The following is a 17,902-nucleotide window of genomic DNA, read 5'->3' as shown; positions in this document are numbered from 1 at the left end:
TTTGAAATAATTTGTAGGGAGCCTGTCGCTCATTTGAAACATAATTTAATATTTATCTTTGGCCACCTACAAATCAATATATATATATAAAATCCATTTCTTGTGTTTCACTTAATAATAATAATTAATAACCACAGAAAGGAAGGGATAATATACAGCGTCAGTATGCAGGAACGTCAAATTATTTTTTTGTTGATTTAGAAAATGTATATAGTAACATTTAAACGAAAATCAAGGAATAGGCTACAGCAATTGACATCATCGATCATGTAACATTTCATCTTCGGTGGAAGATACGGAATGATGCAAAAGAACTAAGAAGCGATGATGAAGACTTAATGAACACTGCCAAGGCGTTGACAGTACCGTACACCTTATCTACGAACCACACTTAGGAGATTCATGACAATTTTACGCAGTTATTAACTTTTTCTTCAGCTATTGAGCTATCGTAAACGCAGGATACTTTCCACAAGGAAAGGATAATTTTGTTTTGAAATTGCAGATAGTGGTACATGAGTATGTTGGTTTTAGTGTGTCATTATTAGAATAAAAATGGTTTATTTCTATGCAGATTCAACCACTTACCACAGACTTGAGGCCATGTATGTCTCGTAAACAACAAGAACAGCTCTTCACTGTGGGAAATGCAGCGTGAGGGTCGAAAAACTGATTGTTGAAGATTATTACGTAATTTGTTTCTTAAAAAAAGTTTCACAACTTCTCTTGGGTGTTGTGTCATCCATGTGAATCTGTATTTTGTACATGAAGTATAACAGTTCCACGCCTTAAGTAATCAAACAGAATTTGTTGTAAACATAGACATTGTAATGGGTTCATTATGTAAGAGATTTACTGTTCACTACCCTACTGGAGAAAATGTAATTTCGATGTATCGCTCACGCGCTGCCTTCGATATAAAACATCTCTGCTCCAATAGAATCGCAGGTCAGAGCAGTGTCAGTAGCAGTAATAATCGCTCGCTCCTACAGAGTAGTCGCTATAGTTCGTTGTTATGGAGCAGTCGCAATAGCCCGCTGTTACGGAGAAGTCGTAGTAGCTCACTGCTAGTGTACAGCTGCTAGCCATGTAAGGGCAACAGCAGTCGCCGCTGGTGCAGCGCAGTTCTTTGCCATGTAGTGTAAGGTAAACTTTATTATTCCTCATCGCCAGGCGCGTACTTAAATTTGTTGTCTGAGATGTTAATATGAATTTGTTTCAATCTTCTTGTGATTTGTCAGCACTAATTAAGTCACACTTGTAATGTGCAATTTTTTTACGTAATGGTTTGTAGAAATGTTTTCAATAATAAGGTTTTTCAGGACATAATTTTTACCAGTCATTTACTTGAATTTCAATATTTTACAAATTTTCCCAGATCATAGTCATGTGTCGTATAATAATCAGAGGACCAGCTATGCAGCTGTGTCAACAAGCAAAGTCAGTTTTTTTTTTCTAATAATGCAAATCTCAGACAAATGTTGTTCAGTAGTAGTAGATAGGTCAGCATTGCACTTAGCTAGGCCAGCATTGCACTTAGCTGTGCCATTTAGGAGCAGATATATAGATAGCGTTATCCGGCGACATCAATATGAGGTAAGAATTTTTCAGTTTATTCAGGTTGATTTGACAGGGCCATGACGTAGCACTGCGTACGTCCAAAGTTTATCATTTTAATTCTCAGTCAGTTTTATATAGGAAATTTTTACATACGGGAAGGTTACAACATAGCTAACAATTTTCATAGTTCACTGTATCACTTACTAATGCACTCATCTCCTGGAACACACACTGCAAATTGAGCCGTTAAAGATACCACACTAGCAATACATCTCACGAAAGACATTTAACTCAGAACTGTCAGAAATGTCTGAATTATATCGCTCCAACATCAAACTAGTTAACAATCATGCCCACAAATGCTAGTGTCTTGTTATCTGAGATCTGAAGCACATAGCATACGGTCTATCGAGCTAACAGCTTGTGTCATGAACGGCAAGAAACGTAACATCTTTCAAGCGTTTTGTGCCTGGTTCCTGCCGCGCTCTTTATGACAAGGCACTAGAATCAGTGTCGCACTGCTACGCATAAAAACACTGCTTCTAAACGACCGTGTCGCGACTGCTATTATACTGCAGTAGAACACGGCCAGAACTGCTGAGGGACAGGTTTCCGTCTCTTCCGCAGCAACAACCAGTCAGTCGACGCTGAGCTTCTTGAACGAACCTTCCATGCCGAACATGTCGTTCACAATTGCCGTGCCGGGAGGTCTCTTGCTCTCGTCCGATACGTATCTGTCCTGCTCAAGCAGCCAATCTCTGTACGGGTACATGATGGCGTAAGACGCGTCTGTAACAAAACACAGAGAAACAGTTTAATACCTACGTTCAACTGTGACAGTAAAAAACAGACAAAATTATAAACATTTAACAACACGAGGTGACTGTGTAACGGAACAACTACATCTAAACGCATTAAACAATAAATTTTTCGAAACTGTTTTCCATTCCTGTCGATCGAGTAATTTGGAAACGATTTGTGTAAGTTTGAAATGGAGATATCTTTGTGATTTATAAAATGACCTCCTTGTATATCAAAGATAAAAGGGTGTAACAGTTATTTCCTTAACTGTAAATGACTGCACTCCTTGAAGGGTTCAAATGATGATTTAATTAGAAGTAAAAACATTGCCGCGAAAATCAGTCTAATTGGACCCCTGACATGCCACGCTCGGTGTTGACGTGTGCAACACTAGAAAAAAGGCACAACGTAGCGCGTGTCTGAAATATACTGATGCTTTGTCAACGGCCGCAGGTGTCAAATTATAGTTGTGCTACACAGTGGATCGAAACATTTACAAAGCGGTGTAGCATTTAGTTGCGTGGTATTATATTGTCTCAGAAATCGTCAAGAAGCGGATGCAAGAATTTCCGGACTTACGACGCTGTAAACTTTCGTGAGTCATGGCTGCCGCTGGAATAATGGGTCTGGAAAGCGTCACGTTGGTCGGCGTTTAATAATGTATCGGGGAAGTGAACAAGCTGTGTGAGATCATTGTCCACCGCAATGTCAACGACGCAAACACGAAAATTTGTTTACTAGTTGTAAAAGCTGTGATGCGTAGCAGTCATTTTAGTGGAAGTGTGGATTCGTACGTGTAAATAACTTGCATATTACCATATTACAGTTCACTCGTAACAGTGACTTGAATTTGTTTTCACACACCGGACAATGCTCTGTCCTCACTTCTGGGTCATTAATTTCAAATAGTAACTTACGTTATAATTACGATCTTAAGAATCGTATTTACATTTTCAGAAGCCTGAGTATTTCAATGTATGAAGTTGATTACATATAATTTCATTTAAGCTAGTTAAAAAGGTAATACATATACATTAGTCGCATTTTTCAAGTTTCCATACCTTAGTCGGTAAAAAGCGAACCCTTATAAGGTCCCTTTGCCGTCTTCCATCTGTCCGTCCCACTGATAAGATTGCTTTTCCTCAGCAACAGGTAGAAATATCAAGTAGAAATTTATGTCACATACTAAGGTCTACAGTCTCTTGGCAGCGTAAAAAGACTGAAGCTTAAAAGTCAGTGCAGTCAAAAGATACGACTATTTGTGTCATATATTTTGATACTCGAAAATTCTTTCATGAAGACCTACAGCGCACTTCCCATTGATCTAGAGCCATGGACGTTTGTAAGGAACAAGGTTCTACATTACAACTAGAGGAGAAAATCTGAAAATTGTTAATTCGTAATTATATCACACGAAAAGAAAATTTGTCATTTGTTATTTACTGCTCTCTGTCCATCCGTTTGTTAAGATTCCTTTCTCTCATGAACTGACAGGCGTACCAAGTGGCAATTTATGTCACCTACTAAAATGCAAGGATGTAGAGGCTTATTTCACTAGGGGTAATATAGATACTGCCTACAGGAAAATTAAAGAGACCTTTGGAGAAAAAAGAACCACTTGCATGAATATCAAGAGCTCAGATGGAAACCCAGTTCTAAGCAAAGAAGGGAAAGCAGAAAGGCGGAAGGAGTGTATAGAGAGTCTATACAAGGGCGATGTACTTGAGGACAATATTATGGAAATGAAAGAGGATGTAGATGAAGATAAAATGGGAGATATGATACTGCGTGAAGAGTTTGACAGAGCCCCAGGACTAGACAACACTCCAGTAGAATTACTCCTGACAGCCTTGGGAGAGCCACTCCTGACAAAACTCTACCATCTGGTGAGCAGGATGTATGAGACAGGAGAAATACCCCCAGACTTCAAGAAGAATATAATAATTCCAATCCCAAAGGAAGCAGGTGTTGACAGATATGAAAATTACCGAACTATCAGTTTAATAAGCCACGGCTGCAAAATACTAACGCGAATTCTTTACAGACGAATGGAAAAACTGGTAGAAGCCGACCTCGGGGAAGATCAGTTTCGATTCCGTAGAAATATTGGCACACGTGAGGCAATACTGACCCTACGACTTATCTTAGAAAACAGATTAAGGAAAGGCAAACCTACGTTTCTAGCATTTGTAGACTTAGAGAAAGCTTTTGATAATGTTGATTGGAATACTCTCTTTCAGATTCTGAAGGGGGCAGGGATAAAATACAGGGAGCGAAAGGCTATTTACAATTTGTACAGAAACCAGATGACAGTTATAAGAGTTGAGGGACATGAAAGGGGAGCAGTGGTTGGGAAGGGAGTGAGACAGCGTTGTAGCCTATCCTCGATGTTATTCAATCTGTATATTGAGCAAGCCGTAAATGAAACAAAAGAAAAATTTGGAGTAGGTATTAAAATCCATGAAGGAGAAATAAAAACTTTGAGGTTCGCTGATGACATTGTAATTCTGTCAGAGACAGCAAAGGACTTGGAAGAGCAGTTGAACACAATGGACAGTGTCTTGAAAAGGGAATATATAATGGAATGTAGTCGAATTAAGTCGGGTGATGCTGAGGGAAGTAGATTAGGAAATGAGACACTTAAAGTAGTAAAGGAGTTTTGCTATTTGGGGAGCAAAATAACTGATGATGGTAGAAGTAGAGAGGACATAAAATGTAGACTGGTATGGCAAGGAAAGCGTTTCTGAAGAAGAGGAATTTGTTAACACAGAGTATAGATTTAAGTGTCAGGAAGTCGTATCTGAGCCGTGTGTACTTCCATCTTTTCACGGCTCGTTTCCTGAGCGTCGTGTGGAGCCAGTATTTTTGGGAATCGACAGGTTTGGGCGCGATCAGGCTCTAGCATCTCGTTGCTGTCTTTCATTGCTTCGCTTCTATTTCGTTTTTCCGCGGTTGTTCAGGTTGGTCTTTTATGGAGCTCTTTCGTTTGAACTCCCGCCCGTAGTGTACCCACTATCGATTGCAAGATCTGTCTTTGGTGTACTTGGAAACCGTAGGCTGGTAACACGACCGACTCACGTGTTTACTGCAGCAGACTCTTTGGCCTGTACTATTTATAGGCGAGCGCGGTCACGCTGGAGGAGGCAAACTCCCGACTCCATCTCCTCAAGCTCCTTTCCGGCCGTACGTGGGGTCTGGACCCCTCCACCATCCTCCACACCTATAAATCCCTCATCCGCCCTATTCTTTGTTACGCCCATCCGGCCTGGATCTCGCCCCCCCCCCCCCCGCTACCTTTTATAAATCCCTCCAAATCCTTGAACGCCATGCTCTCCGCCTCGCCTATCGCATCCGTCTCCCCTCCCCCACGCGGATCCTGTATGATCTCATCCCCTTCCCCCACCTCCTCCTCTTCCTTGAAAGGATACGGATCCTGTACACCTCCCGCAAACTCGATCCTCCTCATCCGCTTGTCTCACCCATCCTCCCCCACCCCCGCCCGTTGCCGCGGCTGTATTCCCACGTCCCACCCGGTCTCCATCTCTACACCCTCCTTACCCTCTCCCAAGGTGGCTTCCGCCAGCTCCCCCTCCCTGATGATGTCCTCCTCCCCTCCATCTACCCCTCCTATCAACTTTGATCCTCCCCCCCCCCCACTTCCTGTGTCCTTTCCTCCCTCCCTCCCTCCCTTCTCTTCCCTTCCCTTCTCTTTCCTTTTCCCCTGTCCCCTCTCTCCTCCCCTCTTCCCCCGGGCTTCCCCTCCCCCTTCCTCCCTTCCCCCTATCTCCCCTGCCCTTGGCATCTGCTCTCAAATGGTTCAAATGGCTCTGAGCACTATGGGACTTAACATCTGTGGTCATCAATCCCCTAGAACTTAGAACTACTTAAACCTAACTAACCTAAGGACATCACACACATCCATGCCTGAGGCACGATTCGAACCTGCGACCGCATCTGCTCTCCCCTCTCCCTCTCGCACCCCCCCTCCTCCTCTCTCGGCAGGTCCCCGGACTCGTACACGGTTAGTGAACATTCGCGCGCTGGAGATCAACGCCTCGTGTTCTGTGTGTGTCGTCGTTTTGTGCTTAAGTGGTTCAGTGTTATTCGTTTTTGTGCACCTACGTTCACGTGTGACACTGTTCGTCTCTGTCCAAGTGTCTGAACAAATTTTATCTTGGACTCTACACCCGTGAACGGCTCCATGTATTTTAAAAAGTGTTTGTCTCCGTTTCTATGTCCACCATGTTTTTTTCTCTCGATGTCTTTATTTGTATCTTGTGTGTTCTCTGAGGCCAAAGAGCGGCGTAGCATGCTGCTTGTGGCCTTCCTGTTAACAGGTTTGAAAATAACAATAAAGAAAAAAAAAACACGCTGGAGGAGGTTGTCGCGCAGTGGCCTTCGTGTCTGCTCTGGTGACGTCGACATCCTGCCTTCCGCTTACGGGTGTTGTTATCGAACCCACACTTCTACACGTGGAGGAACGTCGGCCTGGTTGCGGCCCCTCTGTCCGCTCTTCACTGGTTGTCCGCGGGAGGCGGATGGCAGTCTGATCATCGCCTGTGTCGACGAAGGCAAACAAACAGTAACCATCGTGGGGCGGTGGAGCCGCCTTTCGGCGAGGGTTTGAGTCTGGGAGCAGTTCGGCTGGGTCGATGTCTGCCGGAACGACTGGGGACGGCTCAGAATTGTGCACAGCAGTCCTGGACAAACGACGAAGTGCGCCGAGGGAAAAGAGGAAAGAAGTGTGAATGTTTCAAGTTGATGTCATTTGGGATTGAGTTTATCCAGTCGTCTTTCCCGCCTTGTGGCCACCGCTGTGGTAATCCTCTGTTCTGTTCACTGATGCAATTCTGACAGTGCAGATTCCTCCACACATCGTTGCTAACCGGTGTAGTGGTGTATTTTGGTAGTTATTTGTGTACGTTTGCACTTCTATGTTTTGGTAGTTCATCCTCCCGCCCTGTGGTTGCAGAATTTCGGGTGTGGAGCTAGTTCCTTGTCTCCCAAGATCTAGTGTTGTATTATTAAGGTTAATTCTTGTTCAGTCTAGTGTTCTGTTAATCCCTGGGTATATGTGTCCACCATACAGTTTGTGCTGTATTTATTCTAAGTGAGTTGCACTGACAGTAGTTGGGGATTCGAGTCCCGTTACGGAGCTGATAAGGGGTCACATTGGTTTCGGCTTGTCAGTTGGGGGGTGTTGCCTTAGAGGTTTGTTAACATTGGCATGTCAGCGTTGTCTAGCGCTACCGGAACCTAAAGAAGAACATTGTACTGATTAGGGAATGTTGTTACACGTTCTTGTTTTCATTTCGATTCCTGTATTTGTGAAGGCAACCGCATGAAGTAAGATCTGTTCTGAAGCTATGCTGGATCTTGCGCTCCTGGTATTTTTGGTTTTGTTTTGATCCCGACTATTTGGGTGTCAGGAATATGAAACTGTGTTGTTAATAGAATGAGATTTTCACTCTGCAGCGGAGTGTGCGCTGATATGAAACTTCCTGGCAGATTAAAACTGTGTGCCCGACCGAGACTCGAACTCGGGACCTTTGCCTCTCGCGGGCAAGTGCTGTGAGTACCGGGCGTGAGTCGTGCTTCGGTAGCTCAGATGGTAGAGCACTTGCCCGCGAGAGGCAAAGGTCCCGAGTTCGAGTCTCGGTCGGGCACACAGTTTTAATCTGTGTTGTTAATGTTTGGTTTAAACAGCGAATACGCGGCTAGTTTAGTACGTGTGTAGTGGCATGGCGTCCTCGTGAAGGCGTGCCCGCTAGATTGCTATTGCGTCTCCTTAAAGTGAAATTTCCACCTCACTAAAACCCCCTTGTTAAAAGCGAGGAAGAAAAAAAACCTTTAGAAATACCTTGTATTTGCATTAACTATCTTACCTGTCGCTTAAGTAAATATCTGCTCAGTGGTTAAGCTAATGGGAGCGCCTATCTACCCTAAAAGCAACTAGCGCACTTCTGTTATGGAGGCCCTCGTGCCTATTTGGTCCGAAAGATTGTACAAACAGGCTTACAAGCTCCGTATCGAACTTCTGATCGATTTTTTTGAGTGATTGTGGATTATTAAAATTGATTATAGTGCAAACGTTTGTATTTTACCAACCGTGCTTATAAGTTATTAATGTGATTGGCTGGAATGTAATACGAAAGTTTTGGGACCATATGTTGTCCAGGTAGAAATTTTGAAGCCATGCTGTGTTGTGAATTCATGTATTTATGTTTTATATTGCAATGAGAATTTAAAAGTGGTAAACCCACGCTTTGTGATTAATAATTAAAGATTTAAGAGTGCGTTCACTTAGCCCTTATGTGTTTTGTTATTATTTCTAAAAATTATAATAGGCGTTTTAGTTTCTTAAATTAAAGCCTTTACAATTCCAAAGTGGTGGCCCTCCCATTTTGGTTAATTGTAAGCATCGAAGCAGGATTTATGTAGTTGGTGTTATGTATTGTATGTTATGAATAAATTACACAGATCTACAAAATAAATTTTTTTTTTCGTTGCCAGGGAAGTTTGAACGAAAATGGGATATTGTTATGATACTCATTCCGAGTATATTTGTACTTTTTCCAAATTGGCTCTGGTTTTTGAGATATAGGTTATTTGTGGAAATGAGAGTTTCATGTGGATAATATCGACTGCAGGGTCCATATATGGTGTAATGTATTTGCTACCTGTTTTTTAATTAGTGATATTGTACTATCTTTATTAAACAATTGTGCTTAGGGAGTGCATCTGTGTGGTTGAGGATTACATCATGCAAACATCACACTGTCAGCATGTGTTCAGTCCTGTTGTGCGGTTCGTGTGTTGAAGATATTGAGGGTTGTGCAGATTTGAATTCGGCGGTACTCGACATTGATTTGTTGGCCGAGGTAATCCCCGCAACAGCCGATAGGTAGCGTTCAGTGTAAACATGAAAAATGGCGATGGTCGAAAGTCACACACATGTGCAGTGCAGCTTCAAGGGGATAGAACCTTTTCATCGTGACGTAGCAAATAAGAGGTGAGTATTCATTTCACACAAAACAATTAATGATGTTTGTTGGATGTGATTGACATGCAAATACAAGAAAGTTCTGCATAATATGTAGTATTTGTGCAATTTTGTTTTAGGAAAACATGAGTTCTTCACGCCGTCTTTGCGTGAACCATCCAGATGAGTTCTGCTACATTTGTGGTGAATACGTTCTTCAAAAGGACAGGAAGAATATCACTCCTTTTGTGAAGGAAGCGTATCTGGCATATTTCGGAATTAAACTTGGAGATCAAGACAAGGCGTGGGCACCCCATAAAGTTTGTAAATGCTGTGTGGAGTGCTTACGGCAGTGGACAAAACGAAAAAGGAAAAGCTTAAACTTCGGAGTGCCTATGGTATAGCGAGAGCAGAAGAACCATACAGATGATTGCTATTTTTGCATTATTAATGTGAAAGGTTTTAATAGGTTCAAAAAACGAAAGTGGGAATATCCCGATTTGGAGTCAGCAAGAAGACCGGTGGTGCACAGCAACGATGTTCCTGTACCAACCTTCACAACATTACCCACGCTAACATCATCAGATGACGATGTGCACGGCGAGGAATGTACAAGTAGTGGTTCAGAATACGAAGGACGTGAGACACAACCCCAGCAGTTCGACCAGAAGGAGCTCAGTGACTTGATACGAGAACTCAATCTTTCAAAGCAAGCATCAGAACTCTTAGCATCCAGGCTTAAGGAAAAGAACTGTCTTCATCCAAGTGTTAAAATAACAGCTTACCGGATGAGAGAAGAAAACCTTCTTCCATACTTCAACCAAGAAGAGGTTATAGTGTATTGCAGCAATATACCTGGACTTTTACTTGAATTGGGGCTGCCGGAATATAGACTAGAGGACTGGCGTCTCTTCATAGACAGTTCCACTAGAAGTTTAAAATGTGTTCTCCTACACAATGGCAATCGTTACGCATCTATTCCAATTGCCCACTCAACAAAACTTTGTGAAGCATATGCTAACATCAAGATGGTTCTGCAGAAAATTCAGTATATGCAGCACCAGTGGTTGATTTGTGTTGATTTGAAAATGGTGAACTTCTTGCTTGGACAACAAAGTGGATACACAAAGCACCCATGTTTTATCTGCATGTGGGATAGTAGGGCAAAGCACGAACATTGGAAGCAGAAAACATGGCCTCCAAGGGAACATATGGCTGTTGGTGAAGCAAACATCATTAATGAACCTCTGGTTAGTAGGGACAAGATTGTTCTTCCACCATTACATATTAAGTTAGGACTAATGAAGCAATTCACCAAAGCTTTAGACAGAAATGGTAATTGCTTCACATACATCTGCAATACGTTCCCTGGACTCAGTAGTGAAAAACTTAAGGCAGGAATATTTGATGGTCCTCAAATTCGCAGGCTCATCAACGATACCAATTTTACAAGTGTCATGACTGTCACTGAAGCATCGGCCTGGAACAGTTTTGTCGCTGTTGTAAAATGTTTTTTGGGCAATCATAAAGCTCCCAATTACGAGGAACTGGTCAAAAACATGCTCACTAACTTTCAAAACTTAGGAGCTAACATGAGCATAAAATTGCACTTCCTTCACAGCCACTTGGATCGATTTCCTCGTAATCTAGGTGATTTCAGTGAGGAACAAGGAGAGCGGTTCCATCAAGATATGAAAGGAATAGAGGAAAGATATAAAGGAACATGGGACAGGCATATGATGGCAGATTATTGCTGGAATCTGCAACGTGACTGTTCTGAAGAGACCTATAAAAGGAAAGCGTGCAGGAAGCGGTTCGTCATGGACGGAAAATGATATACTTATAGAGAAACTTTTCAATTATGTTTTATACGTGGACAAATGCCTATCAGGTTTTCATAGAAGCCATTTATAAAGATTATTTTCTTTTTTCATTGAGTTTGTAGCGCTCGAGTTCAGTATTAGCAATTTTTTCTAATTTTTTGAATAAATCATGCATTATCTCAAAAACTAGAGCCAAACTGCATAAATGGTTGCTATATTCGTCCTCAGCACCACTAACCCATCCTAAAGCCACTCAAATATCCTTGGCAAGAAAATGAGTGTTGACCAGTGTTATTTATGTGTTAAATCACGTCTGGTATGTCAATTCCTTGGCCCCGTCCACACCTTGGTCGTAGTCTTTTAATATTGAAGCCGGCCGCGGTGGTCTAGGGGTTCTGGCGCTGCAGTCCGGAACCGCGGGACTGCTACGGTCGCAGGTTCGAATCCTGCCTCGGGCATGGGTGTGTGTGATGTCCTTAGGTTAGTTAGGTTTAAGTAGTTCTAAGTTCTAGGGGACTTATGACCTCAGATGTTGAGTCCCATAGTGCTCAGAGCTATTTTTTTAATATTGAATGATCAGACCACCGTTCCAGTTTCTGAAAGTATTTGTATGGAGTGTAGCCATGTATGGAACTGAAACATGGACGATAAATAGTTTAGACAAGAAGAGAATATAAGCCTTGGAAATGTGGTGCTACAGAAGAATGCTGAAAATTAGATGGGCATATCACATAACTAATGAAGGAGGTATTGAATAGAATTGGGGAGAAGAGGAGGTTGTGGCACAACTTGACTAGAAGAAGGGATCGGTTGGTAGGACATGTTCTGAGGCATCAAGGGAACACCAATTTAGTATTGGAGGGCAGCGTGGAGGGTAAAAATAGTAGAGGGAGAGCAAGAGGTGAATACACTAAGCAGATTCAGAAGGATGTAGGTTGCGGTAGGTACTGGGAGTTGAAGCTCGCACTGGATAGAGTAGCATGGAGAGCTGCATCAAACCAGTCTCAGGACTAAAGACCACAACACCAACAGTACATCCTAATCTATTGTAGAAAGGATCAATATTCAACAACTGAATTCTATGGTCCATTGGTTATGTAAAACAGTTAAGCTTCTAGGTCAATGCAGTCAAAAGATACGACCATTTATGTCACATATTTTGACACTCCCAAATGCACTCATCAAATCTCACTGGGTACTTCACGTTGATCTAGACTCTTAATATTTAGTAATAACCAAGCATTCACTATACAGCTAAAGAAAAACATTCTGAAGCTGTTGATTTGTAACTATGTCACGCGTAAAAATTATTTCTTTCCGCATTTGTTATCCGACTTCAGAACTTAAAACGATATCGAAAGTATCGTAATTTCTGGGACCGACATACTAGCTGTATTCATGTCGAAAACAGGCAAAAATCGGCGAGGATATCGATTTCCGTGATGGATGAACTGCCTGTATACATAAGTTTGTACGTAACACTGACAGTGTGAAACCTACTCACACCTGGTCAATTTCTTTTCAATTTGCTAAATAAATTTTGCTCAAAGAAAGTTAACAAGTGTAGTAATAATTTTCGATAATCACTTACGTAAACGTTTTAACGATGGTTACCTAAAGGTGGCATTAGAAACAACATTGCTTGCCTCCATCTTGAATTTTTGAGTAAAAATCAGATTAAGACAATTGATTATTAATTCACCGTAAATTTCAGAATTTATAAAATAAATTAGTTACTTCAAAGCTTGGCGATCGTAAGAACCTAGTAGTAATATTTATTTTAAAGGAGTCTAATAAGATGAGTCACATACATCTCTATCCCTTTGCCTGCAAAGAGAAGTTGTTGCACTGTCGGGTATATACGCGATCTCGAAACATCAAAGGTAGGCAGTGTTAAGTTTCAGGCAGTGCCTTCGCAGGAGAGGGGGAAATAAACGATCAAGCCCCTGTAGCCACCAGTTGCTTTGGTATGAGTATTCGATCGCCCTTATTGTCTAACAACATATCAGAAAGAGCAGACACGGTTAAAAAGAGAAAAGTGATGATAATAATATAGTTATTATCCGACGTAATAGCCTTGCAAAAGCTCCATTGAGTGACAGGATAAAGCTTTTATGTTTGCTAAAACTGTCGAGAATGAAAGACAACAACCTGTTTCACAGTCTAGGTCGAACGCCACAGGCTCACAAACGGTAGATGTAGCCTTCGATTTCACGCGTAGCGGCCGTTGACGTGGATCAGGGCTTTCGTAACTCAGTATAAACGTTTTGACCGCAGTTGGCATATTTAAACGATTTTAATAAATGAAACAAACAATAGTAAGACTAGTTGGTCCCAAAGTGTCAGTCTTGTAATAACTGGCGCATAAGAAACTATATGCGACTGTACGAAATTTGTCGCCAAAAGTACCAACTGTATTTACGTAAAATCGTGAGGGTTTAGTCACAACTGGCTGACAGGTACAGAAATTACCGTCATTTATATAACACTATCTTCATCTACTGGTAGACACTTTCTTAGTAGGCTGCTAATGCAATACACAACAAATTGAATTTAGCTTTATAAGAGACATGTTTCGGCTTTCTCTAGAAGCATGACTACTAGTGCTGATCATTTTCCTTCTCTTAATCCAATTTCTGACAACGTCTACTCTAATTACTACATACGAATGAGCTTCCGTAGTAGACCACGTTAGGTAAGACAATATGCCATAGCATCCATACACACATTCAGCGATTTATAAAATTAAATATGGAGGTGCATTAACTATAGAATAGGACAAACAAGGTAAACGCTTTGTCATTAGATTTAAAAACACGTAGACACAAAAGCCTGCTGTAGACCTTCAACTGTTAACCATCTTCAGACGACCAAAAACAAGTTGAATAACATCGAGAACTCCTTAGAAACTCTTCATACAAATTGGGAATGAAGACAGGTTACTTATTAAGAAGAGATACAGATTTATAATGCATTTAGAGACCAGCCAGAGTATACCTTGATCGAACAGACTCACTAAAAACTAGGATATTGTCATACTGTTTGTGGAAAATCATATAACATGGCATTTTTAGAAATGATTCAAATGGCTCTGAGCACTATGGGACTTAACACCGGAGGTCATCAGTCCCCTAGAACTTAGAACTACTTAAACCTAACTAACCTAAGGACATCACACACATCAATGCCCGAGGCAGGATTCGAACCTGCGGCCGTAGCGATCACGCGGTTCCAGACCTAAGAGCCTAGAACTGCTCGGTCACAACGGCCGGCGGCGTTTTTAGATACAACCGGAATTTGTGCACTGTTGTTGTTGGCCATTGTCCTAGGCCATGCTACACTTGTTCCTAAGTTGCACCACTTTTATCCCTGCTAGGTAGGTTCACAACAGTACGTCACTTGCTTGATACCACACAAACGTGCGGCTGTATGCCCTTACTTTATACCTGTTGACCTTTTAATTTACATCCAAGAATCTTGACCCTGTTACATCCGTATTCGAAAGGTGCTTTTAATCATTAGTAGCAAAGTCACTTATTTTTTAACAGATATCGTGTACGTGTACTAAAGTACGTATATTACGTATATTTATTTGAATTGGAAAACAGGCACACATCATGTTTGTCTGTGTGTGCATGATTTAATTATGTTGACTTCGAATTTCCGTTTATATTTAGGACCCTGAACTAGTTACACATGTGTTTTAAAGGCTTTTTTTCTTGTGACTAAGCAAGTAACATCAGTTTTACCACATACCGTATCAGTTACGATTAGTTGTACGTACTATCCTGAACTGCATTTCGCATGATATGTGTGCAGCCCACATAACGTAGCTGTCTTGAGGGTTCTCTACTCTCTTTGCAGTACAGTCGTTCCACTATACAAAATGCACACCACAACAGATCAGTAGAGAGCACTGTTCTTTAAGGTAATCAGGCCAGATTTAAAACATCACCATAAAATTATAAATACGAGGTATCAAGTCATTAGAGATGATACAGTCCTCAACGCTTGTAAAATTACTTTATTACAGTAAGTGACATTTCAAAATCACTACCACACACATTATAATTTGAACTAACTCAGGCCAACCAGCGGATTTTAGGCAAAATAAAATATCTGCATGAACAAGGGATTTTGAGACAATACGTGGACTCCTGAAGTACTATGACAATCTGAAGTATTTTTGCTCTTTAAAAGGTTTCCTCACGTCTGTGAAACGTTGTTCCTGATAAGAGTGGTTAGTCATAAACAGGATGTTGAACTAACCCGTTACAAGCAACGCGACTAACAGTGATAAGTGCACTATGGAAACCCCAAAATTAATATCGTATAAACTGTAATTTCTCTGTAATCTTGATTGAGTAGTTGTTAGTGCACATTTTTGTACTTTAAACGACACTACGAACTTTTTTGTTCCTGATTGAAACCAAGCACCTACAGCCACTGTAACTAACCACAGTTTCCATGCTGGACCAAGACTCGACGAGAGCCGGCCGCAGTGGCCGAGCGGTGGAAGATATTTGCAACTGATGATAACTAAAATCAACAAAGAATTGCGCGACGTTGCAAAAAGAAGGCGATATTGTGCCAACCGCAATCGGCGGTTTAAAGGACAGGGAAAGAAGAACGTCTAGGACTGCTGACATGATGGTGCGTTGCCGTTGCTTCCAGATATGTACCGTCGCTTGCAGGTATAGAGTGAGAGCCTTGTTTCACACGTTTGTGAGATTAAGGCCTCCAGAATGGTGTGGGAGAGTTAAAGTCTCGTATTTGACATTAAACAGCATCCCTTGGCTGGAATAGTATCCGAAGGCCGCCATTAATCTGTCAACAATAGAATGTGGCATTGGCACTACCTGTGCCAGGTGTGGCAGTCGCGAGGCGAGATGAACATCAGTGTATTCCAACCTTTGGAGCAGGGCGTGGTTTCGGAGCGAATTTTTGCTTACGTGCAGTCGGACGTGCTGGAGCAGTCGCTGGTAGCTCGCCGCCACTGATTGCCGCAGCGATCTGGTGGACAAAACCCCTAAGCATCGCTCAGTGTCCACCGTCGCAAACGGAGACTGCAGAGCGTCCAGACCCCGTCCGATGTGCATAATCTTGGTTTTTAAACGAACACACCGCCGTTTGACTGTACTGTTGTTTATCTAATTACGACCAAGTTTCATCGTTTTTCAAGTGCCTGAGTTTATGTCATTAACATATATTACATGACATCAAGCTCAAAATTGTCACAGAAATGATACAGGATTTGGGCTGGATATCATTAAAGAAAGGCGTTTTTCGTTGGACGGAATCTTCTCACGAAATTCCAATCATCAACTTTCTCCTCCGAATGCGAAAATATTTTGTTGACACCGACCTAGATAGGGAGAAACGATCACCACGATAAAATAAGGGAAATCAGAGCTCGTACGGAAATATATAGGCGTTCCTTCTTTCCGCGCGCTATACGAGATTGGAATAATAAAGAATTGTGAAGGTGGTCCGATGAACCCTCTGCCAGGCACTTAAATGTGATTAGCAGAGTATCCATGTAGATGTAGATTTAAAAAATAATCGCTCCGCACGAAATGCCAGATGTAAAATCATCATATTATAAAAAGACCCGTAAATAATAGTGGGAGCACTTCATATTTAATAAAAACGGGTTCACTTTGGTATGTAAAAGCTGAACACGTGTCCTTGAGTCGCGGGGAGCGAATACATCTTAATTTATGGCCAATTTTGAGCTTCATGCCGCTCGCATGCGACATGCTTCCATCAGGGCAATGATGTCACAGTGTTCACCTAGGACGTCGCTCCGAACTCCTAGACAAGCCTGGTCTGATGGTAATGTCTTGGATATTACAGCTTTGAGCCTTGCCGCCAACAACTGCACAACGATTTTGTTGTGTGTTGGGCATCGTGAGCGGTCGAAATTTATGGGCGCTGACACTCCCAGCCGCTTTCGGTGTTGGTATAGCATTTCCGGCCATGTTTTGCTACGAGACCTCCGTGACAGGGCGCAATAACTCAGTATACATCAACACTCATTGGGACATCATTAGCCGGCCGCGGTGGCCGTGCGGTTCTGGCGCTGCAGTCCGGAACCGCGGGACTGCTACGGTCGCAGGTTCGAATCTTGCCTCGAGCATGGGTGTGTGTGATGTCCTTAGGTTAGTTACGTTTAAGTAGTTCCAAGTTCTAGGGGACTTATGACCTAAGATGTTAAGTCCCATAGTGCTCAGAGCCATTTGAACCATTTTTGGGACATCATTAGATCGCCAATTTCGAGATAAAATTCGAGTGTCAACCCAACTGGACCATGGGATTTATGCACTGTACCCTCCTTGAGTGCCACCGTTACGTCATGTTCCGTCAGGGGTTCCAATAAAGCCACTGCATTCAAACCATCCACCCCCTTCTGCATCTGTTGTAATGTGTCTTCTCCCATTCCGCCGTCCATCGCCGTCCCACTGTAAAAGAGGCGGGAATGCTGTAGGAACCCTGTTGTGAAGTTAAGGGCCGACCATCCCCACTATAGAGCACTGATCAACGATTGCCGATTACGTTATGTCATCTGGACACATGGTGCGTGGAAATACGTTCTCATCGACGTTGTCCAAGTGCCGAGCACGGATCGAATGTCCCTCCAATCGACGTCTCGTGATCGCTAAAATGCACTCCTGAATGCGATGGACTTCCGCTTGACGTCCGAGCGATGAAGCCCTGAATGACAGGTCACGGAGCG

At 42.2% G+C, this 17,902-nt stretch overlaps 1 protein-coding gene across 2 annotated transcripts in view; it reads right to left on the bottom strand.

The window, feature by feature from the left end:
* Window positions 1–1,543: 1,543 nt before the first annotated feature.
* Window positions 1,544–17,902, bottom strand: part of LOC124612936 (alpha-tocopherol transfer protein-like) — a 156,980-nt gene continuing 140,621 nt past the window's right edge. For both annotated transcript variants that reach the window (XM_047141433.1, XM_047141434.1), the window contains one exon: window positions 1,544–2,349. In XM_047141433.1, coding sequence (XP_046997389.1) covers window positions 2,198–2,349 — 152 coding nt within the window. In that variant the 3' untranslated portion in view covers window positions 1,544–2,197. The remainder of the gene's footprint in view (window positions 2,350–17,902) is intronic.

This window comes from Schistocerca americana, chromosome 4, assembly GCF_021461395.2.
Source record: "Schistocerca americana isolate TAMUIC-IGC-003095 chromosome 4, iqSchAmer2.1, whole genome shotgun sequence".
Classification (NCBI taxonomy): domain Eukaryota; kingdom Metazoa; phylum Arthropoda; class Insecta; order Orthoptera; family Acrididae; genus Schistocerca; species Schistocerca americana.
The sequence above is the reverse complement of the archived record's forward strand: the minus strand, read 5'-3'. Positions and strand labels throughout refer to the sequence as shown.